Source organism: Hippopotamus amphibius, chromosome 7 (assembly GCF_030028045.1).
Source record: "Hippopotamus amphibius kiboko isolate mHipAmp2 chromosome 7, mHipAmp2.hap2, whole genome shotgun sequence".
Classification (NCBI taxonomy): Eukaryota; Metazoa; Chordata; class Mammalia; order Artiodactyla; family Hippopotamidae; genus Hippopotamus; species Hippopotamus amphibius.
In genome coordinates, this window is record NC_080192.1 from 47,062,449 (window position 1) to 47,087,766 (window position 25,318).

Consider the following 25,318-nt stretch of genomic DNA (forward strand, 5'->3'; position numbering starts at 1 on the left):
GTGTCCCTGAAAGAAGCTTACAGTGATTTATGATACCTTCTACCTCATCTACCCAATAGGCTTGTTGTGATGGTTAAATAAGTGGATATTTGCAGTGTCTAGAGCAGTGTCTAGCACATGGTATGACACAAGTCCCTGCTATTAATAATGAAATCATCTAGTACAACGGCCTAACATAGCCCTTTGTTCACTTTAGAAGACTCATTTTATGTGACATGCCAGCTCTTCTTGATCCGCTATAACCAGGAGGCTGTGAAAGTCAAGGTGGAAATGAGGAAAGAGGAGGATAGAAGCTGTTGTTCGGACTGTAGAGTAAGATGTGAGAAAGTAACGGGGAGCAAGGAGTCAGTTACAGGTTCAGATGAAGGGGACAAAGGGCCTGGCAAATGTGCAGGTCTATTATGATGTAAAACCAGTTGGAACTGAAAGAAAATTTACCTGCTACCCTTCCTCCAAATTTAAAAGTGGAATACTGTATCCAAATTGACCAAGTTGAAAAATGCCACTGGATAACTTGTTTTTCTTACCCTGATGTCTAAAGGATCAAATGCGATAAGAATTTTGACCTCTGAAAAAAGTCCCAATAACAAACGAGGAAGGGTTGGCCCATTGCAAGTAGGTGAGTGAGAGCTTTACATGGATGAATAAAGGTGACATTTCTTTAGTCCTGACACTTCCTTGGAAAGAAGAAAGTACATTCTGACGGGACTCAGACTCCAGCCCCAATTCTCAGAGCGAATCTCAGCCTCTCAGGATCACCTTCGTATTAAAAGCCCAGGGGAGGCAGCCAGGGTGGCTGGCGATGGACTGTCCTTTGGGGCCTCTGGTCAGACGTGAGCTCAACGAGGCCTGAGTTGTCCTCAGGTCTGGGGGCAAGTAGAAATGGCAAGATGAATGGGAGAATGATGAGAATTCTTTTCCTTTAGGTGCACTTTTCATAATGCCGACCTCTACCCCCTATCAAATTTATGCCAACGCCTGTCAGGTACTTGCATCTGCCCTTCACCCCTTTCCAAGGCATTTGGAATATGCGGATACTTCTCTCTCCCCAGCCACCAGTACCCCCAACCATTCCAAGGGCACATGGAAGTCACTCACTCCTTGATGTGCATTTAAACAAGTATATCTCAAGGTATGATCCACGGACACTCGGCCCTTTACATCTTGAATAACTTGAGTTGTTTATTTAAAATGAACACTCCTGGGCCCCACCTCAGAGCTACTGAATCTGAACCATTGTACATTAGGCCTGGGAAACCTGTATTTAAATGTGCTCTTATGCTGCTTTCTTTATACATTGAAGTTTGAGAAGTATTGAGTCTTTTCTGGGACGCTTATTTTTTTTAATCCTTTTTCTCACCTCTGGGGTAAAAGGCTTTGGTATCCACAAATAGTTCATTACTCATAACAAAACGACAACAATTAAGAAAAGGGTGAATTCAAGGTTTTGGCCGTCTGGAGCTGGTGGCTCCAGAATTGTAGGGGGCTTCCGGCAGCCGTCTGCTCAGAGGCTACCGTCTAGGGGACTTGGATTAGAGCTGCCTGGACACAACGAGCATCATCCTCACTTCAAGTGTTTGGTCAGTTTGTGTGGCGTGTCTGAAGGAGGAAGAGAACTGGAGAGACAGGAGGGGGCTAAAGCCTTTGCAAGTACCCTCTGGGGCCGTCTCTACTGCTCTCTTTTGCTTCTAAGTGTTTGCTCGAAAGGCAGATATAAAGGGGTCGTGGGTTCGTGTGTGCCTACAGGAACACAAGGTTTGCATACGAGGTGGTGGGGCAAGTGCTCCGGGGGCCACGCTTCCCAGGCAGGGTCCTTCCTGGTCTGCCCCACCGCCACCCACCTGGGTGGGCACCCTCTCTGTCAGCTGGCAGCGCAGGCTTTCCAGACTTCTTGCTCCTTTCCCCAACGGAGAAGGCTGATTCAGTCTGCACGTGAGGACAGTTTCCAAGCTCTCCCAACTGGGCACATAACTCCGCCTCTCTCTGTCTGTCCTTGGCCTGTGCCAACATTTCTGGGAAGAACAGGAAGTTCAGGGATGGCGGAAAATGTTTGGCAGGGGCCCTGAGCCCAGAGCCAGGACACCTGCTCCGCCTGAGGCCAGGGAGGGCTGGTAGCAAAGCACAGGGGCCCCAAAGGAGTGGGGGCAAAGGCAGGATGCAATGTTGGGGGCACAAAAAAAAAAATAAAACCTCTCGTCAGGGGACTCTCCTACATAAACCCACCTGTCAGGGAACGTACATGTTCTCAAACTTCAGTGCACCTTAGATATTGTTAAAAATAAATAAGTATTGCTAAAAATGTAGATGCTAAGATACCACCCCCAGAGAGTTCTGATTCAGTAGGTCTAGGAATGAACGTATTTAACAAGCTCCTGGAGACTTTGAAGCAGGGGAGTCCCTGATCACATTCTGAGAAGCAGTGGGCTTTAAGGCCGTGGGATTTTCCCTCCCACCTCTTTGTACTGCTTCAGGGAGGGTTCGTGTCACAAAGATTCAGGACTAGCGGGAGGAAAAAAGAGTGAGAGGGCGGAGAGGATGAAGATCAGCATCTCCTTCTGAAGCACCTGGCAGTTGCTTGACGACAGCCGGTGAGCTAGGTCACTCACCTGCTGGGCCCTGAACATTCCTTGCTGTGACGTTGGACACTCAAATTAAATTATTCTGGGAAATTAAAAGGACCATTATTCTGGGAAATACATATGCTTTGATGTTACAGGTTACATTTCTAAAATTAAAAGTGAAAAGTTCTTTATGTTCCCATGAAAATAGAAGTGTAACAATTGAATGCAAAATAATGTCTATTATGCTGGAAATTCCCTGAACTGGTCTGTTACCAAACTGTTATTTACCAGAGGAGCTGCAATGCAGGAGTCTCTGTGACTTTCCCTCTTGGCTACAAACCTGCCCTGGAAAATTCCAGTCGTTTCAATCACCTGCCTTGAAAAATGTCACTCATTCTCAGTCAAGTCAGGTGCACAATTCCAGATCCTTGCCAATTTTAAGTGATGGCCTTCATTGGATGTTTACAGTATGGCATGAGACGGAATCAAAACACTTTATCTGGGGCTTCACCATGATCAGGAGAAGAAAACATCTCTCTTCAGAATTCCTCACCAGAAGCACAAAAATAGGAAATGGGAAATTATATACATTCCTCTAAAAGAAACATCACTAAATCTGTTGCTAAATCTGTCCTGCACTTGCTCATTTAACAAAGATTTGTTGAGTGTATACGGTATGCCAGGCACTGTGCTAAGCACTGGAGCACAGCTGAAAGGAAGATTGGATATGGTCCCTGTCCTCAAGGATCAGTAAAGATTACTACACATCTTTTCTTCTATGAATCATTTTCAGAGACAAGCACAAATACATTTATAGCTGAACTTCACATCACTCCATTGCATTTCTATTTCTCTAAAATGGTTTAAATGGTTTCCTTCTGTGCTTGGTAGCCTGTAAGAGTGGTTAAAAGACGGTAAAATTTAAGGAAAGCACACTGCTTCGTTTTCTTAAAGGCCTGAAATCTTAACACAAAGTCCCTTGAGCTTCTGCTCTGACAAGAGAGCCTGTGGAGACCCCATCAGGACTTTTAGAGACACGCATCGTTAACAGGCATAAATACAGCGGCACAAGCTCCCAATTGTCAAGTGACTGTTGAGATAAAAGTTCTAACTTTAGATGCACTGGCTGGAAGACTAGCACCACGCTTAGATCATTTAATCTGTGATCTTCTCTCACTAAGTAAAATCGAATAGATTTTGTATAACTTTGACTTTCTGCCCTGGGATGTGCTCTTCACGTTTCTCCTGGTGCATTCTGCGGTGCTGGGGTTACTTGGTCTCTTTGAAATCCCCCACTGCTCTGTGTTACAGGAGAGATGATCAAGGGGATGGTGGTGTTCATGGCTGTGCCAGCTTCTCCTCTGTTTGGCTGAACTTTTACAGGCTGAGTCAGTTACCCCTATAGTCTCACATGGTGAGCCCACAGCAGACCGAATGTCGTCTTGTGAGTGAAACTGGACTCACCTATGCACGCTGGCTCTTCACAGGAAAGAAGGTACACACCTCCTTTGGATTAATGCCATGGGTGGGCAGTCTCAGCTCAGTGTTTGCAGGTTCCCCACAGCTCTGTTTTAGGAGTTAAATCAAGGCTCGCCAATCAATGCTTCTCAAAGCAGGATCGTAGAGCACCACGTTCTCTGAATGATCGAGGGTGCTTATTTACATTGCGCATCCCAGACAGCCTATGGACTCTGAATCTCTGGGGCTTGGGACCCAGAAATCCACTTCCAAACAAGCTCCCCAGAAGCACTATATCTGACCCAGACCAAGGATGCTAAAATGGCCAGCTTGCTGTGTGACTCTGCACTAGGTGCAGTTGTTCCCAAACTTCGTTACAAGATGGAGTCACTAGGGATCTTTTGAAAATAGTGATGTCTGGCTCACACCCCCAGACGTTAGGACTCAATATGTAGATGGTGCAACCTGGGCATCAGGAGTTTTTAAAGCTCCGCAGACCATTCGAATGTGCTGAGAAGTCTAGGAACCACTGCACCGCAGCACATCTATTAACTCCTCCAACTTTACCTGCAAATTGCCTCAGATCTATTTACCCAAAGCAAATGGAATTCTGGGCCACCTGGACAGGCCAGGAGTTAAGAGTACTGATTTTGTGAATGATATTTCCTGTGAGCCATGTGTAGAAGGCAGTGAACTACCAAATAGGATACTAATTTGGAGACAGGAGTACGGCTAACTAGAGATGTTTTGCTCACATTAGGAAAATAGAGGTGTCTCTGTTCCTCATTGCTACCCCAGAAACTGATTCTACTCAACCATACCCTATTTCAAGCTTTTCAAACTGTGGGTTGTAACTTACTATTGGGTTCTTAAATCATTTTAATGGCTTTGAGACAACATTTTTTGTGGAATGGAATGGAACAGAACAAAAAATATCAGAGAGCACCTCATGCAGAAGAGCCAATAATTGTTTTGAGAACCACAAATATATCTTACTATGGTTTATGGTAAAAAAAAAAAAAAAAAAGTCTGAATACTACCCTCCACAATGGCTTCACAATGTGATTCCATCTCTCTCTCAATCCCATTTTTGCCTCCCCCTGATTTTCCCAGTTGACAGGGATTTCTAAACTTCTGCCATTGAATTTAAAGAACAGCTACAGTTGAATCTGGTGGCTTCATTCCATTCATTTGGAAAGTACAGAGAGGAAAATGAGCCAGGCTCGTTGCAATGTTCTTGAAAAAGTCATCTCTGAGAAAGGCTCAGATGCTGAATGAACAACTTTTTCTTTCCGAAAGAGTTGGCAATAAACCCATCCTGCCTAAAAGTTTTAAGAATCAGAGCTTTTAGCTCTTCTTCTAACAGAGCCTTATGTACATACTCTGCTTTAAAGGCCAAAGACATCTATGTCAGCTTCAACTAAATCTGCGATTACCAGAATATTGTTTATTAATAGACTTAATTGGTTCCTTGGTTTAAGGGCAGTAAGATTTTGCCTTAAAGTAGCAGCTCCTACTCCTTCAAACTACAAGTCAAGTCACAAGTAAATATAAACGTATATACGTATGTGTGTGTGTGTGTGTGTGCGCATATATATTTTTTTACTCTGATTCAAAATATTAAGAACGGTTATTTGGGATAAGCAATATGAAAATTGCTGAGCAGAGCTGAACCAGCCAAAAAGCCAGAAGGAAAAGAGGTAGCAAGAGAAATTCAAGGCAGATGCAATGGCAAGATATTGGATAAAACAGCCATGTCAGGGGTATGGATAGGGCCTGAGGGAGCGTGACATGAAGACAGACATGTGAAAGAGACAGGGTAGCGTGAGGACCAGCCAACTGATCATGCTGCCAAATTGCAGCAAATCAATACCTGCGGTTAACATAGCCTTAGAGACCAGGGTAATGACCACATTCTGAAAGTATCATTGGTCTCTGGTTAAAATGGCCTGAAGCACTGATGAGGATAACATTCCGTTTAATAACAAATGGTCTTTGAATTGATTTGATTAACAATCTAGACTTTTCTTTCAATGAACCAATAACTCAATTTCCAAAGATGGGGTTACTTTGGATAAGATGTTATTTCCTGCAGGAAATAACAAAAATGGTTCTGCCTGTACACTCTTGGAGGATATATTTAATGTCTAGTTCATCTTTCACAGCACCTAGCAAAGTACTCAATAAATTTGGGCTGAACATTTAACCCCCCCCCCCCACACTTTCCTAGCTCTATATATGCCTTTCCAATGAGTTGGTGTGCTATACAGTGGGGATGGAGGGTGGGGGGTACCTAAATCTTGCTTTATTTAGTGTTTGCATTAAATAAACCCTCACTCTGCATATTTTTGCTTTCTGCTAAGAAGCCAAGAAAGGACTTGCCAGCACAATTTGATCCATACTCCTGAATAAAAAATAACCAGAGGTAAAGTTATTCTTTGGTCAAATGACAGAGATTGCAGCCAATATATAAATGCAGTCATTTTTGGAAATTGCACTATAAATCCCAAGACTATAACAGACAATTGATATGAAATGTCTGAGAATAGGCTTCCAGGGAAAGGGTAAAGGGTTGCAGCAAGTCTTTAAGCATAGAGCCAAGACAGGGCAAGTTCATCTGTTAACTTCTTATCATCAGATTTAATCATACTCTGCAAGTCTTTAAAAAGAACCAAATAGATTATCCAGATCATGCAACAACTTTGAAATGTACTGAGAAACAAGACAAGAATACTCAGGCTCATTCTTATTCTTCGACCACCAGAGAGAGTCCAATTCCCCAGGCATGGGCAGACCCCTTCAAAGCTAATAGAAACAACCTGAGTATTGTCTAAAACTAGTCTCTTGTTGGTAAATATTGGCTTTGTGGTTGGTACTCTGTTTATTTCAAATACTGAATAAACAGAATCTTTATTCAGTGGGGCAGTGATTTTCAAACATTGCTGTAGGTCAGAATTTCCTGCAGAGCTTGGTAAACATGCAACTGCCTGGACCCAATTACATTAAATTACCCAGGAAGATTTAAGAGGATCCTTATAACTGGACCTCACTCTAGACCAACTGAATCAGAATCTCTGGAGATAAGGCAAAGGCACTGGTATTTTCTAAAAGGCATCTGGAATAAGGCAAAGGCACCTGAGACTGTAAGGTGTAACACTGGGTCAAGAATTCCTGCCCTATTGAGTCTGGTTTAGCAGGTAATGGTGGCGCCTAGGCCTCTCCATATGTAATAGGTGTCACAAGTGATTCAGACGCCCATGATCTGTGGACCATCTCAAAACACCGGCCGGGATCACATCAAGGATCTAGGTAACTCCAAAGCTCTGTGGGTCAGTGACTTTCAAAATGGCACATCTCACCTCTCCTTTGACTTCTTTTCTGTTATAGCAAACCTCTTAAATAAAACGCAGTCTACATGGTAAGGAGGGAGGATTACTTTAAGCAGGAAAACCAGATTCATAAACTGATTACAGATGTTTAAGGATATAAACTGTCACAGCAAAAGTTGATTTTCATCTGAATGTGTTAGAATTTCATAAGCAAATGATTGCATTTCTGAATCAAAAGTAACTCAAAATTTATATCTAACAAAAATCAGTTTTAGAAACAAGCTTTAATTCAGAAAACACTTATACTAAATCATAATTAACGTTTAAAAGTCCACTTAAAAAGCCAAGGGCGGTAAGTACAAGGGTAGTCATTGCAGCGTTATTTTTAGTGGCAAAAATATTAAAACAACTGAAAAGTCTATTCAAAAGAGGGCTAGTTGTGTAAAATATTGTACACAGCTGACTAGAATGCAGCCATTAAAAAGATTGATGTTCCTCTCTACATATGAACAAAAAAATATCTCCAAGATATAACTTGAAAAATAGAAGCAAATAGCAGATTTGTATGGAGTATAAAGTCATTTGTGTTTGTAAAAATTTGGCCTGTATGAAATCCATGATATTTCTCTGGAAAGATACACAATAACCTAGCTGTACTGATTTCCTTCAGCGAGGGAAACTGGTTGGTTGGGAAAATGAGACTTACTTTCCCCATTAATATTCCATTGGCCCTTTTGGATTTTTGCACCATTTGAATTATTCCATCAAATTTGACAAAAAAAAAAAAAAAGGTCAAGTGTAAACCGTAAGCTTTTGAAGCACATCTTGACATGAACAAATGCTGGTATATAACAGACATTCAATGGATGTTAATAAATAAACCTGCTACCTTATTCCTCCTCTCCTATTATTCAAGCCTCTTCTTTCTCTGGTGTGCAGGTGGTGGGGGTGAATCAAGTTGCACATAATATATTATGCTTTGGCACTTACTGAGTGCTAAGTATGTGCTAAGCATTATGTTAACCTCTTGACATATGTTCCTCATCTCAGGTACTTCTACAACACCCCTGTGAAGTAGATATGATTATGATCTCTCTTTTACACCTGAGAAAACTGAAGCTCAGAGAGGTCACTGCAAGCTCAAGCAAATTTTGTTATATCACACACAGCCATACACACACATATACACACACACATACACATACAGAGGCACACAAAAATCAAAGAAGCACTTTTAAAGTATATGCAGGGACTTCCCTGGTGGCGCGGTGGTTGAGAATCTGCCTGCCAAGGCAGGGCACACGGGTTCGAGCCCTGGTCCGCGAAGATCCCACATGCCGCGGAACAGCTAAGCCCGTGTGCCACGGCTGCTGAGCCTGTGCTCTGGAGCCTGCGAGCCACAACTATTGAGCCCACGTGCCACAATGACTGAAGCCTGAAAGCCTAAAGCCTGTGCTCTGCAGCAGGGGAGGCCACTGCAGTGAGAAACCTGTGCACGGCAACTAGGAGTGGCTGCCACTCACCGCAACTAGAGAAAGCCCGCGTGCAGCAACAAAGACCCAACACAGCCAATAAGTAAATAAATAAATAAACAAACAAATTAAATAAATAAAAAGTATATGCAAAATGCTGTGAGGACTATGAAGATAATACACTTGTTGCCCTTCTAAAGGGTCTTAGCAGGGGAAGCATTTGTGTCTAACGTTACCATGATTCAAGGTAAGAGAGAGCACCGTGGTGGAGCTTTGAAGGGGAGAAATCCCTGGAGAAGGAAAAGGAAAGAATCAAGGAAGTCTTCCCAGAAGAGGACCTGGTTAATTAGGAGTTTGAAAAGGAGGAGTCTGGAGGAAATATCATGTGATTCACCTGTTTGGCACTATACTAAGTGCGTTGTATACATAATCACATTTTATTCTTTTAATCCGAACAATTCTAAGTATTCTGGTTCCCAATTTTAGATGAATAAACCAAAATCTAAAGAAGAGACCTTCCCCAGATGTCCTAGTCCACACTTAATGTTGCCTTGCTTCCTACTGACCACCTCTGCTAGGGATTGCTCAAGTGCGTTGCCTCTTATACCGAGCTAGAACTTGTGTGCGTGCATGTGTGCACTCGTGGGTACACATTTCTTATCTCCAACACAGGTAAAAACTATTTGAGACTACTTTGTATTTCTTGAATATCCCCCGCTATATACTCACATAGTAGACCCTGAAATATTTTGGGTAATATACTAATGCTAAACCAATTCTATAATCTAGCTGTTTTCATTTTGTGTTAAGGTTTTATGACAGCAGATGAAAGAAAATTATTCGACCACCTCAAATCTCCTCATCTGAAATACTGGGTTCCATTCATATGGTTTGGAAATCTCGCAGCTAAAGCCCGGAAGGAAGGTAGAATCAGAGACAGTGTTGATCTTCAATCACTGATGACTGTAAGTACATTGTAAACTGTTGGTAAAAGATGCTAAGCAGAGACCAACAGGGACCTGGATGCAACAGGTTGGACCTAGATGAGTCCGCTTTGTTCGACCCTGGTTCCAGAGGAACCGGAAAGACTGGATTAGTATCAGAACCCTCGGATGCAGGAGGAGAACAGTACACAGGTTTAACTCAGGTTCATTGGAGGTGGTTGCTTAGAGACTCTGTTTTAAACAGAAGTAGGCGTTGTAGTAGGCTCTGTAAGAAAATGTCCTCTGATTGATCAGTAATGTCTGCCAGGGCTCTGAAGAATCTGGCGCCTTCAAGGCGTATTTGCTGTTGCTAACTCCAGGATCCTAGACCAAATCTGGAGTAGAAATAAACCTCCCCAGTCAGTTCTCCCAAATTGGAATATCCCAAGGTTAACCCAGCTTTCCAGATGCTCCAGGAAACAAAACTGGGTTTTCATTAAATGAAATAATCCTGAATTCATTTGAGAAACAAATTTATAGAAGGGCTAGATAGATTTTTTAAATTAATTATTTAATTAATTTATTTATTGGCTGCATTGGGTCTTCGTTGCTGCAGGTGGGCTTTCTCTAGTTGCAGCGAGCCAGGGTTACTCTTTGTTGTGGTGTGTGGACTTCTCATTGCGGTGGCTTCTCTTGTTGTGGAGCACAGGCTCTAGGCACGCAGGCTTCAGTAGTTGTGACACGTGGGCTCAATAGCTGTGGCTCTCTGGCTCTAGAGCACAGGCTCAGTAGTTGTGGTGCATGGGCTAGTTACTCCGCAGCGTGTGGGATCTTCTCCAACCAGGAATCCAACCCGTGTCCCCTGCATTGGCAGGTCATTCTCAACCACTGCGCCACCAGGGAAGTCCCAGGGCTGGATTGATTTGTGCCATGACAGTCTCTAGCTCCCAATTTAACATATACTCTTTTTCCCAGTCTTAAATAATAACTTGTGTTCAATAGATAAAAAAGAAATCAATGGATCCCAATCCTTCCTGCTTTAAACATAGATACATTTTCTGTCAATAGAAGCATTCTAAAGCCTTCATTTGTTGGGGGAATGGTTTAGGATGTATTTAGTTCTTTTTTCTAAGATCCACAGTGCATGTTTTCAAAAGAGATAGAAGAAACAAAAAATAATCTGTTCTTCACATAATTTAGAAATGATTTATTTAAAATATTAACCACTGACTTCCCATCACCACTTGGGGCCAATATATATGTTGGAAATTATGAATTCAATAGAGGAGGGGATATTTCTATACAGTCCTTATTTATCTTAATATTTTTTAAAATGTCCAAATGAACTCATCCCTTTTGCACACTATTGAATGATGTTGATAGCTTATCATTTTCAAATTTTTCCTTTTGGAGTGGCCTTCAGAACCAATTTCTAGCCTTTCAAAACTGCTCTCATCATTTTGTAGGGGTATTCCTAAAAGTCACGGCCATATTCTGAATCCCAGTAAATATTTATTACCACACCCATCACCTTAGTAAATCATGTTTAATTTGTTTCTGGCTTAGGAAATGAACCGATTTCGCTCCTGGTGCAGCCTCTTATTTGGTTATGACTGGGTTGGGATTCCGCTGGTTTACACCCAGGTATCAAATCCTTGGCACATGATTTTTCTTTCTACTTGCCCACTTTGGTGTACTGGCTCTCTCGGACAGCCAGCGCTGTGCTCTCACTCAAGATTCTCTCTGTTTCAGGTTGTCACGCTGGCTGTCTACACCTTCTTCTTTGCATGCCTGATTGGACGCCAGTTTTTGGATCCCACCAAAGGCTATGCAGGGCATGACTTAGATCTTTACATTCCAATCTTTACTCTCCTGCAATTCTTCTTCTATGCAGGATGGCTCAAGGTAACCAACAGTCTCAGTGCCTGAGACCCGCTCTGTAATCTCCGTCATGTTCCAAACTCTGCACACTGATCCCTTACTGAATCACTCACTCATGAGTGAGTCAAAGCTAGATTTAACGTTTAATAGCTCAGAGATGTTATTACTTTTCAACCGGGGATTACAGTGGCAGGGATGTGGTGAGTACTGTGCTACAGTGGTCTGGAGCAGCTCATTTATGCAAAGATGTTACAAGAGTACTCTTTTATGGCCATTGATTGTTTTAAGTCTTTGTGTACACCAATTAGGATTACAACAATGTAATTAAAGTAATAAGTGTAGCTGCATTGATATTTTATACCAAAACAAGCAACTAGGCAGAGTAAAAGAGAGTAAATAAGAAGCCTTGTATCTCAGACGTAAGCATTAATATTATATTATTATCTTGGTTCTGCTCAACTCTGTAAATAGTTAGCTTCTATTACCTGAAATCCCACTAGCTGTCCCCCGACATTAAGTGCATTCCGTTCTCAAAACCAGAATTGAGACTCAAAGGAATTCATTGGCATCAAAACCAGAAACACCAGGATTAATGACAACACATGCTTTGCCAGGGAAGTAAAAACAGGTCAGAGCAGTGAAAACAACTAGTCCAGTCATCAGGGTAGAATCATATTTGTTCCCACCAACCCCAGATGTATTTATTGTAAAAATATCAGAGGCCCAATTCTTCCATCTCTTTTGTATGTGACAAAAAAAGATTAAAGACAATGGACAGTTTGAAGATCACTTAAATAAAATAGAATTTGAAATATCTGACCTTCCAAACAGCCATATGTCATCCGTCGAGGCCTTCCAGGTTGTCGCAGCATTTTCCCTGCAGATGACTTTACTTTCATTGGTTTGAATCTTAACCAGGAAAAAATAAATATGTTGGCATTTCAAGTTATTCTCCAAAGAGTAAAGCCATTTCCTTTACAAATGGCAAAAACATTTTTAACCAGATGACAGTGACTCAATTATTTTTACCCATTTAAGATAGAGAAAGAGCAAGAGAGACTAATAGCTCTTATTTCCCATTAGAGAAAAAAGTAGACTCTACTTTTATAAACAGAAAATCACCACAATTGGCCCAAACTCTCCATCACTCTGGTCTTCTATTGTCCTTCCCCCTGGAGCTGTACTGAGCTTTTTATTCTTCATGTGTCCACATGAGGTGTTCCGCCAGCCTGGAAGGATGAGTCAGCAGTTCCTGCCCTCTGAAGTGCTCTCTAAAATATTAACGTTCTTTTCCTTTATGAAATATTTTTGAAGGCAAAATATGAAAAGACAACCTTAGCTCTATTAAGAGATAGGCCACCCTAAGAGAAGGGAGTTTTCCCACTCAATGGATTGGATCTCAATTTCTAAACATTCTAATATTTATAAATCTTCTCAAAGTGTGAAAACCCATCTTAACCTTATGGACGGTGTATTACTCAGTTATTAGCTAGAAATGGAGCCTCCAAGTGAGTAAAGGCATAGTCAATTTTGTGACATAGTCAATTCAGAAACGTGGATATCATTTTGGTAGTTAAATGTAGACTCTAATACTATATGCAGGATGGATCTTCTAGATGTAACAAAACTATTTGCAGGACCCATTTAATTTAAGAAAGACCCCAGACAAGAAAGGTAGACAGCCCCTTGGCACTCACAGTGAAGGACTCTGATGTGGATGTTGCTGGGAGGCTGGCTCACCCGGGCCTGGGTCCTGCCACAGGCTGTCCCTTAGAACAAGGGGGATGTCCTTCCCTAAGTCAGTGGTTCTCAGCAATGGCCATGCATTAAAAACTCCCGGGAGCTCTACTCAATACTGATACCTGGGCTCAACCTCACACCCATTAAACCGGAATCTTGGCATTAGCGTGGGGGGCCGGACCCAGGCATCAGGCATCACTTTTCTTTAAAAGCTCTCCAGGTGATTTTGATGTCGTGGCTAGACTTAAATCCTTAAAAATACATAGGTAGATTCTCTACCAGATAGTCTCAGAATCTAGGAACTCAACTAATCAATGGTGCCTTTATTTTATACACTTGTAAGTTTTTTACATCTAAGCCCAATGTAAAACCTCATACACACACACACACACACACACACACACACACACACATCCGGGTAATAAAAATCAAAGGGAATTAATAAAAAAATAACAGGTGAGTCCTATTTGGCATATAAATCTCTCATCAAGAAGGCTATTCAATTCAGGAACATGGTAAGAACATCTAATACTGACCAACTATTAGAAGATATATGATAAGAAGCTACTTCTAAGTAACTTACTAGATAGTAGTAAATCCTTTAAGGTAAAACTGAGTAAGAAAAATTCCAGCTTTATGACTTACTAGTTCTCTGACTCATTCATTTAGCAGTTATGTCCAATAATTATGAAATCTTGTTGTATTATTCTCTTTAATTGTGACTTAAGTCCTTTGCTGTTTAACCTTGCCCACGTTTACAATTTATCTCATCACCTGGCTCTTCGTAAATTCTTTCAGAGCACAGGCTACGTACCCCTCGAAGGGCCTAGCACAGTGCCTAGCACATTGTCAGTGCTCCTTCGATATTTGCTGGCTGATTTGTCCCTGAGAATCAGTCACTTGGCTCCTAAACAGCCCATGGCTTCTCTTAGATGGGCCCTGCATTGTCACCAGCTGAACAGACAGAGTCTTCGGAGAACAGACCCAGGCAGGTGCATGATTCACGGTCTGAGAGTCCATTCTCAATGGCTGATAAATACCTGTGTCTGCGGAACAACCCACTCCCCTCTAGGCTCCCTGTGATAAAAGGTGGCCAAAGAAAGCAGAGAGTGAAAGAGGAATCCCCTTCAGCCTCCACTCAGTCTTCCCAACATCATGGTGGACTTATTCTGTGTTCTCAATTGCAGGTAGCTGAGCAGCTTATCAACCCTTTTGGAGAAGATGATGATGATTTTGAAACTAACTGGTGCATTGACAGAAATCTGCAGGTTAGAGGAGCTTTTCTTTCCTTTACAAACATTAATAATCTAAACAGACCCTGAATGCTGACCCCTGAACTTCAGAGCTTTAGCCACAAACAAAAGAGGTGTGGATTTTCGGTAAGTTGTTTCAAGGTCCTATTGGAACCTCACAGGTCCTTGATCTCAGTTCCAGTGAAATTTAGTCCCTCTTAGATAGAATTTCAAGACAGTTTTCTTTGTAAGTGTATTAACTTTGTGTAGCCTCTTCTGTCTCAGTACGGACCAATATTTTAATTTATTCTTTAATCTGTTTCCTATTGCCTCCTAAAAAGATTAACAGTGACATAAAATGACAGCCAGACATAATCCAATGTGAGTTCCCAAACTCATGTCATGTAGGTCCCTACAGTCAGATGTCCAGCAGCTGGACACTGGGAACATGGGCCACGCCAGCTTGTGTCTCAAATCTCTCTCAATCACACCAAAGAGACCCCAAGGCCTTTACCCTGAAGCATGATTTCAGAGAGATTTTTCATGAAGAAGCTAGCGTGAGAGAATTTTGCTTTTAGATAAGACTCTTCTCCAACCATTCTCTTCCCTGAGAACTACAGACTGAGAAAAGGTCTTCAACTTGCACATCTGTTTCAAGCCCTTACTCAGCTCTTACACAGATTCAAACATTTTACTGTTGGTTCACAAACTGGTCTCCGTACACAGAGAGCAAGGAGAGACCAAAGAAAAGGCAGACCGCTCCAGATTGGTAGGTGGCAGGTTTAACCAGCTAGGAACTTACTTAAGAGGCTTGTCCTCAGTGGATACAGAATGAGTAGACCTCCAGACCTACCTGCCAGAATCCTAAAATTTGATACAGAGGCCTTCCTGGAGTTCAGTCATGTATTCAGTCCAGATGGTCTAAACAGCACATTACTCGCTCAAGGTTGTGTCCTTGAACCGGCTCCAACTGTGGGAAGAGTGGGCAGAATGCACATTCCAAGGACAGGGGAGAGGAGCCTCCTATTACCCTGGTGCAACCCACAGATCAACTGGCAGGTCATGACCTCTGTATGACCTCCAACAATCACTTTGTCGGCGTGTTAAGGAGGAAGTGTAATGCCTACAGCACTCGGTCTTTGTAAAAATTAGATTTCCAGAGGATTAATCATTTATTCACGCATCAGTTTGTCAAAGTTAAGAGGAGACCACTATAACCCTAAACAGTATAGACTTGTTGATATATTTTTCTAAAGAAGTAAATAAAAATTCAGGGCACATAAGGAATGATATCAAGTATAAATATGTTTATGGAGTCAATGAAATGAGATATTGAAATCTTCAGCTTCCTGTAATATCTGGGATTATGTGGTTGCTGTCAGGATAGCCACTAGATATTAGATACCTTTGAGCAAAGGAAAAAAAGGTGTCTCTCCTGCCTCCAGATAAGATGTGCTCCACCCTGTGGTATGTGGCTTGATGAATCTAGCCTGGGATGTTGAATGGTCCCACTTACCCCCATTGCCAAGTGCTCTTGTGCGGTGAACAACATGTACAACTCTCTGTAGCAGCCCTGGTTGTAGCAAATATGAACTATAGACATTTGTATATTCACTCATTTACACTGTGTGCTATCCCATTCCAAACCCCATCCACTCCCTGGAACTTATTCTTTCTTTATACAATTCACATCTGAATTATTCTAACACTATAACAATCATTTTAGGTCTCTCTTTTAGCCGTGGATGAAATGCACATGAGCTTGCCCAAGATGAAGAAGGACATTTACTGGGATGATTCAGCTGCTCGACCACCATATACGCTGGCAGCTGCTGACTACTGCATACCCTCATTTCTGGGGTCAACAGTCGAAATGGGGTAAGTGCCTTTTCAGTAATCATCAATATTTAAAAAATAAGTTAGTCACTGTTCTGATTTCACGTGCTGTGATCCTGAAGTTACTTTCATAAGAGCTCTCAATTATTAATATCTTACAGTAGTAGCCTTTTCAAATTATCAGACATAATTAATATGTCCAAGAAAGTGAGAAATTAAGGAGACTGTAGTTTCTGGTTTAAATATGGTGTGTGCGTATGTGCGTGTTTTGAGGTAATTTGCATTTTACCTTGCTTTCATAGTATACCACAGCAAAGTTTCCAACAGTTGTGAACCTATCCACTTCTTTTCCTTCCAACTTGAAGAGTAGTTAATTAATTATATAGTTGTTTATTATTTAATTATGACTATCATAATGAAATGCATTTTAACAAGTATTTATTGAGCATATATCATGTGTAGGCACTGTGTTAGAACATTTTGAGACAAGCAAGCCTTAAGATAAATTTCATCAAAAGTTCTCTAAGATTATAATTTGATAAAACTGACTTGTTTAGTATACAAGCCAGCCTCTGTTCAGTGGTTTTAACATAACAATTTGTCCCTATGTACTATGAGCTTTAAATAAATATGCTGAGGCCTGCAGTAAATCATGCACAGTTCTTGAATAATTTTATTAAATCTGATAATGTATTTGATTTTGGAGAAATGTGTGAATGTGGGGGAAGTTTCAGTATATTTGCTGAAGGCAGATGTCACAGTTTCCAAGTAACTTAAAGAGAAGAGTGTGGACAAATTTAGAAAAGTAAAAAGGACCCCTCCAAGAAATTATAGAAAAAGGAGAAACTTTTATGGAATTTTTCTTATAACTTTTGTCAAAACTATGGTTCATTTTTCCCTGAGGCCAACTCTAAGCAGATTTGTGAAGTGTGATCGTGTCTAAAGTTGCCACCTGTGACCTTCTTTCTCTTCCCTCCATGCTGTTCAGCCCTCCTCCTTCTCTACTGTTAAAAAACAAAATTCAACTGAGTGAATTTTAAAGATCTTATTGCTTTATTCAACAATTCATGAATTGAGCAGCATCCAATCTAGCAAAGAGAAAGGAACTCCAAGGAGCCATACAAAGGAACGACTTTTATAGGCAAAGGGAAGAGGAACAAGGCCGTTATACCAGGCAAAAAAAGTGGGTTGGTTATTGCAAGGTCACTTTCCTATAAGAGATGTCGGGGTCTGGTAGGCAGATTCCCTAACTAGTGCTGATCAGACAGTTCCTGATTGACTGGTTTAAGATTCCGTTTCTGGAAGAACCGAAACTATAAGTCTCAGTTTGGTGACATGGGCTTAGCATAAGTGACTCCATTTGGGGCCTGTTGTCTTGTTTTTAATACTACTATGAGAATATCTAGCTTCAGTCCTATCCTTATAAGACTCTTAGCTCAGTGTCTCCTAATTGCCATAAATAATGGTTTGGGGTGCCCCTCCAAAAGAAACTCTGAGGCTGAAATCCCTTCAAGACCCAGAGAAAAAGATGAGTGAAAGTGGAATTTCAGGAGTTGTGGCAAATGATGCAACGATGTAGGAGCCAGGAGACCCTCCTTGCTGTCCTCAAAGCACAGCTGGATGAAGGTTGCCTACTCCTGGCTAGACTTGCTTCTGCCCCTACGTTCCTGCTAAACCTGGGCCCTCCTGTCCAGGACCTCCTCCAGGCCAAGGTACTCATCTCTACCCCAGCAAGACTGCTCAGTCTACATAAATAGCAATTTCCTGCTGTTTGCACTTCTCAGCCTTCTGTAATACTGGGTTGGCCAAAACGTTTGTTCGGCTTTTTCCATAAGAAGGCTCTAGTAGCTCTTAGTTGCCTTTAACCTTATTCAAAACAATTTTGTTAGATTGTATTGTGACAGCTGTCATATCAGTGTGCATTTAAAAAATACTTATCAAAGTGGGGAATTTTTGTGTAGCCATTTTAATATTGAAGATGGGAGAAAAAAAGCAACATTTCTGGCATATTATGCTTTATTATTTCATGAAAGGCAAAAATGCAACTGAAACACAAAAAAGGATTTGTGCAGTGTATAGAGAAGGTGCTGTGACTGATTGAACACGTCAAAAGTGGTTTGCGAAGTTTTGTGCTGAAGATTTCTCATTGGATGATGCTCCATGGTCGGGTAGACTAGTTGAAGTTGATAGCGATCCAATAAGGACATTAATTGAGAATAATCAACGTTATGCCACTCGGGAGATAGCCGACATACTGAAAATATCCAAGTCAAGCGTTGAAAGTCCTTTGCACCAGCTTGATTATGTGAATCCCTTTGATGTTTGGGTTCCACATAAGTTAAGCGAAAAAACCTTCTTGACTGTATTTCTGCATACAATTCTCTACTTAAATGTAGCAAAAAGATTCCATTTTTAAAACAAATTGTGACGGGAGATGAAAAGTGGGTACTGTACAATAATGTGGAATGGAGGAGATCATGGGGCAAGCAAAATGAACCACCACCAACCACACCAAAGGCTGGTCTTCATCCAAAGATGGTGATGTTGTGGACATGGTAGGATTGGAAGGGGGTCCTCTATAATGAGCTCCTTCCAGAAAACCAGATGATTAATTCCAACAAGTACTGCTCCCAGTCAGACTACGTGAAAGCAGCACTCAATGAAAAGCAACCAGAATTAGTCAGCAGAAAACTCATAATCTTCCGTCAGGATAACGCAAGACCACATGTTTCTCTGATGACCAGGCAAAAACTGTTACAGCTTGGCTGGGAAGTTCTGATTCATCCGCCATATTCACCAGATGTTGCACCTTCGGATTTCTATTTATTTCGGTCTCTACAAAATTCTCTTCATGGAAAAAATTTCAATTCCCCAGAAGACTGTAAAGGCACCTGGAACAGTTCTTTGCTCAAATAGATAACAAGTTTGGGGAAGATGGAATTATGACGTTGCCTGAAAAACAGCAGAAGGTAGTGGAACAAAAGAGTGAATATGCTGTTCAATAAAGATCTTGATGAAAATGAAAAACATGTCTTTTATTTTTACTTAAATGCCAAAGGAACTTTTTGGCCAACCCAATATACGCTGCAGTGGCAGTTTCATGGATATCTGGCAACTCTCTCAATTTTGAAAATTAATGAGATGTTTTTCTGAGTTTGTTTTTAGATCACTAAATAAGCTTTAACCTTCCTCTCTATTCCCATCACTGATTAATGCAAAGTACTTGAAGATCTGACTTGTAAAAGAAAAGAGATCAGGACTTCCGAGGTGGCGCAGTGGTTAAGAATCCGCCTGCCAATGCAGGGGACACGGGTTCAAGCCCTGCTCTGGGAAGATTCCACATGCCACGGAGCAACTAAGCCTGTGTGCCACAACTATTGAGCCTGTGCTCTCGAGCCCGTGAGCCACAACTATTGAGCCCATGTGCTGCAACTATTGAAGCCCATGTGCCTAGAGCCGGTGCTCCACAACAAGAGAAGCCACTAAAATGAGGAGCCCGTGCACCACAATGAAGAGTAGCCCCCGCTTTCAGCAACTAGAGAAAGCCCGTGTGCAGCAATGAAGACCCAACACAGCCAATAAATAAATTAAATAAATAAATAAATTTTAAAGAAAAAGAAAAGAGACCAGAACCATTGCTAGAGTGGGGGAATCGTCGTGATGACTCTGTTTGAACTGTGAGTGCCACTTGTGCTCCATTTCTAATGTCCATTGAATTGTTTTTACATGATGGTTAAAATGATAATTTTGTGGGTCCTCAAGATTCTCACCTTGATCTACGTATTCATCCTGATCATCATAATTTTACATCCTGTGCAAGTGTCCATGTTCTCTAGAAAGTATTAAAATATGTATTTCTCCTATTTCTAAATATAGAAACATAGCGTTAAGAATTTACAAGACCTTGGAGAAAATACCTAACTCAAGTGATTGTTGGGAAGATTAAACAGGATTGTAAGTGTGAAAACTCTCTAAATACAAACATAGAGCGCTATAATTATCAACTACGTACATTACAATTAGATCAGCTAAATAAGTACAGATCTCTTATGTGTGGATGTCAAACTGAGGCACAGAAAGATTAAACAACTCTAAGCTATTTTTCATATTAAACTAACCTTGGAAATTTGGGAAAGAAAATAAAATGCTAGAGAGGAAACCAAGAGGTACAGTATCTTAAAATGAAGCAAAAGGGACTTCCCTGGCAGTCCAGTGGTTGAGACACTGTGCTTCCCTGCAGGGGGTGCAGGCTCGATCCCTGGTCGGAGAACTAGGATCCCACATGCACACAGTGCTGCTTAAAAAATAAAAATTATTTAAAAAAAAAGGGGGGAGGGAGTAAATGTTCTAGTTCTAGAGCCACAAAATGTTAGTGAAAATAAGTCAATAGTGGAAGAAAGAAAAAAAGAAAGAAAGAAAGAAAGAAAGAAAGAAAGAAAGAAAGAAAGAAAGAAAGAAAGAAAGAAAGAAAGAAAGAAAGAAAGAAAGAAAAAGAAAGAAGAAAGAAAGAAAGAAAGAAAGAAAGAAAGAAAGAAAGAAAGAAAGAAAGAAGAAAAAGAAAGAAAGAAAGACTCATCTCCTCACCTACTTTAAAAAAAAAACAAAAACAAAGAATGGAGCAAAAAGTTATCAGTTGTCAGAGATAATCCTGTAGTTAAGAGAGCCTATTTATGAGCAGGATGGACCAGGCAAAGGCAAAGGCCAGAGTCTATTAGGGGAGACTTAGAATTCTGAGATGTTTAACTGGACTCTACTAGAACCAACTGATCAAAGAAACAACTAGGAAAAAGTTCACTTGATCTTGACTTTCTGCATGAATGAGGACCCTAAAGGGGAGCCTCGCAATCCAGGAAAGGTCATTGCAGGAATTCAGGCTTTTGGAAGCCAGCACTCACAGGAATGCCCTCTTTGATCCATTCGTGTTGATTCTTTCCATGATTGTGCTATTAGACAAGATGTTTCTGGTTGCCTATGACAGAAAACCAACTCAAACAAACTTAAGCAAACAGAGGGGTTTGGGGGCCACATCCAGAAAGTAGCCTAGCTTTGGAGGTGGCTGCATCCTGAGGCTCAGGTGTGTCACCAGGACCTGCATTGCCCTCTCTGTCCCTCAGTTCTACTTTTCTCTCCACTGGCTCAGGTTTCAGGCAGGCTCTCCCCTCCTGGTGGCAGAAAGGCAAGGTGGTGGCCAGTGGCTCCAGGTGTACAACCTATCTTCTCAGCAAATCCTGTGCAAAGAGCACATCTCCTTTCCGACTCTTAAAACTAAAGTACTGGATTTATTATGATTGCCTGGCTTGGCTAATATGTCCATTCATGAACCAATAACTGTCACAGGAAGACACAATATTTTGATTAGCTAAGCATGGTTCATGAGGCCATCTTTGGACCAAGCAGTGTGGTCAGCCTCAACCAACCATATGGAGTAGGTGACGTCTTAAGGAAAATTGAGGTGCTGTTACCAGGAGAAGGGTGAATGGTTTGCTGGGCTGGCAGAAACAACGGATGTCCTCTAAAATCTTAAAAGATAATTCCCTAAGCATTGACTTGTTCACTCACCAAATACAGCATCAATACCAAGTAAACCATCTGAATGAGGCTCAGGAAAAAAGGCAGGTAGAAGTAAGGATTACTGTAGCACAAATGGTTGATGATGACTGGACCAGTGAGTTCTTTGCATTAGGATGAAGACTAGGTGTTAACACGGTATGGATGCAAGCTTTTCAGTGTTTGCTGCTTGATGGACATATAAAATCCTTTCCTGGATGAATAAGTTTTTTTATTTTTATTTTCTTATTCTATTTAGGATATATGTTCCCAGCATACTTAATTCAGAAATCAATTTTGCCTCATCTTTTCAAATCAGTGTTTCAGGTTTGTAATCACAATTTCCATGACCCAGAAATTCCAAAATTGAGGCAATGCCCTTCAATAACTGAGCAAAAGTACTATCCAAGGGCAACTTGAGAAATTACTCTGTCTCCTACATACTTTCACATTCAGCACACGACTAATTTCCACATAAAAAGGAAACTCAGAGACAATTCCTTTGTTCTCTATATTCAGGAACATGATCAAAATATTGCCCTATTTTCTACACATTTACCAAATATACATTACTAAAAGCAAGTAACTCTCCCCCCTCATTTTTATCTCAAGTGCAAACTTAAATTATTACGTTTTTCCTTGTATCTTCACGGATGGAATGCACTCATTCATTTATTCAGGCAAAATTTTCTTTTAGGCCCTAGTATATGGTAGGTTCTATGCCAGATGCTAGAGACAGGCAAAAACAAAGAAACAAAAAAACACACCTTTTAGGCTCACAGACATAATGAGGAGACAAGTTATAATACAATGTGGTAAATGCAGTGACAGAAAAATGCTGAGACTCCTATGGGAACGCAGTGAAGGTACACTTCACAGGGTCTGGTGAATCAATGTGAGTTGGGGAGTCTAATATGCATCTTTAAGAATGAATTTGGAGGGACTTCCCTGGTGGTGCAGTGGTTAAGAATCCACCTGCCAGTGCAGGGGACATGGGTTCTAGCCCTGGTCCTGGGAGATCCCACATGCCACGGAGGAACTAAGCCCGTGCACCACAACTACTGAGCCTGCACTCTAGAGCCTGCGAGCCACAACTACGGAAGCCCAGGTGCCTAGAGCCGGTGCTCCACAACAAGAGAAGCTTCTATTGAGTGGGTTGCCTTTGAGGCATCTGTGGGCAGTTCACATGGAGATGGCCAGCGGGCAGGGAGTACAGAGACAGAGTCTAGGCAGGGGGATGCATTTGACCGTTATCAGGACATGGGTGTGTTAGAACTGAAAGAGTGGGTGGGTGCACCCAGGAACCATGTCAAGTGAGTAGGACAGAATACAAAGAGTAGAACACTCTCACTTAAAGGGTGATCAGAAGAAAGGGAATCCTAGGAAGAGAGTAGGAATGATCACCGCAGATGCAGAAGGAACCAGAGAATGCCCTGTCCTAGAGACCAAGGATGGAAGTTTCAGCATGAAGTCTGAAAAACACCATAGGAGTTTGCATTTTAAGGTCATTGGAGACTTAAATGAGAGTGAGGAGATCAAGATTGCCAGTGTCAATTATTTTCAAAATAATTTTATAATGGAAAAATACAAACATATACAGAAGTAGAGAACAAACTGTAATAAACCTCATGTAGCCATCACCCACCTTCAGTTATCAAGTCATGGCCAATCTGGTTTCGTCCATCCTCCCACACACTTTTACTGTCCCCACCACTGGACTGTTGTGAAGCAAATATAACCACAATACCATTTTCATGCCTAAAAAATAAATTTAAAGAAAATAAAAAATAAACAAAAAAGTCACAGAAATTCCTTAATTCATTAACTATCCATGAACTATTTTTTTGAGAAGTCTGGATTGGAGGGAGGAGATAGACCAGAAAGTATCCAGTGAGAGACACAGAGTCGAGGGTCATGGCATATTTTTTATTTGCTTTATAGCATTTCGGAATGGGAACATCTTAAGCGTGTTTATAGGGAAAAGGGAACCTGCCCTTTCAACCCTGCCACCAACCCTTGGAATTGCTTCAACCATCGTTACTGAATTTCACTTTCCTGTTACACCCCAGTCTAGTCTGGACAGATCCCCTAAGACTCCCTTTGGTGTTTACTGTAGTGTTGTCCACTGTATGACTTAGCATCCCTTTTACCAGAGGGCCCACGGGGGATATTTTATCTCAAACATGCATGGGAAAAAAGAGAGCTTTGCCCCTTCTAGGTAATGCTTACACTATTTCTCTTACAGACTGTGAATTTTATACGGATGATGGTCTTTTCATTTTGGCTGCTGGAAGCTGGAACCCCAATCTGTAGCCCACCTTTAGTCAGTTTGTGGGATTTTTTGGCATGTATCTCTAGGTACCCTGTCTGTTGGTCTCATCTTGCTAGTGTGCCTTATTCTAGCTCTATCATCTTAGCCTAACTTTATATATTACTGCATTGTATTTATTTTAATAAGCCACCTTAAATCCTTTATAAGATGAAGCAAGATGTAATAAAGAAACAAATTGATGACTCTTCCTGCTCTGAGAAAGGAACAAAAACGTCTCAGGCAGAGCGAACGGAACTCCCTGGAGGAGAGGGAAGACCCAGGAGGCAGGGGAATTGACAGAGAAGGGCCTAGAGAAGTTGGGGGGGGGGGTGGAGGCAGCAGGGGCTGGGGCTGCTCACAAGGAGGGAGGCCTCAGAGCCTGAGCTGGAGGAAGGAGCTGAGGATGGATGTTGTAAAGGGCGATGGGGAGATGGTGCCTGTGCAGCTAGTGAAGCAGGAACCAGTGTTCTCATCACATCCAAGCATCATCACGTCCTAACCCAAAGACGTTATAATCAACAAAGCCCATCTTTCTCTGTCGAATCTGATTTAAACATTTTTAAAGGCTTCTGTTTTAAAACAGCATTTTATAATTTCTGACACCAAACCAATGCTGAAGTTGCACCTCCTGGTCTTTGTATGCAGCATGTTAAAAATCAACTTCAGAATGACCACTTTGAATGAAAAACGGCCAATTCAAAATCTGAACCGAGCACTGAGAATAGAAACGCTTTCATAGATATATTTGTCTTGAGCATTTAATAGACTATGTTAATTATTGCATGGCCACTAATCTCCACTTAGTAAACCATCCTGTGAATCAACTGAACAATGAAAAAGAATCTTTCCTATTTGAACTCCATTCCCATTACCGCACCTAAGATGACGTCAGCTGAGGCTCTTTAGTTTGTTCTTTGTCATAATACAGAATGCTTTCTGATCTGCTATTTTGATTAAGGCATCTTTTCATTAGCTGAACCATGGAGACACGAGTAGCCAAGATTAAGAATAAGCCCACAAAGAGCCAA

General features: G+C 41.4%; 1 protein-coding gene across 1 annotated transcript in view; it reads left to right on the forward strand.

The window, feature by feature from the left end:
* Positions 1-25,318, forward strand: part of BEST3 (bestrophin 3) — a 40,883-nt gene that overhangs the window by 7,273 nt on the left and 8,292 nt on the right. The window contains exons 5-9 of the mRNA XM_057742192.1: positions 9,631-9,785; positions 11,310-11,387; positions 11,496-11,648; positions 14,552-14,632; positions 16,323-16,474. Of these exons, the coding sequence (XP_057598175.1) occupies positions 9,631-9,785; positions 11,310-11,387; positions 11,496-11,648; positions 14,552-14,632; positions 16,323-16,474 (619 nt within the window). The remainder of the gene's footprint in view (positions 1-9,630; positions 9,786-11,309; positions 11,388-11,495; positions 11,649-14,551; positions 14,633-16,322; positions 16,475-25,318) is intronic.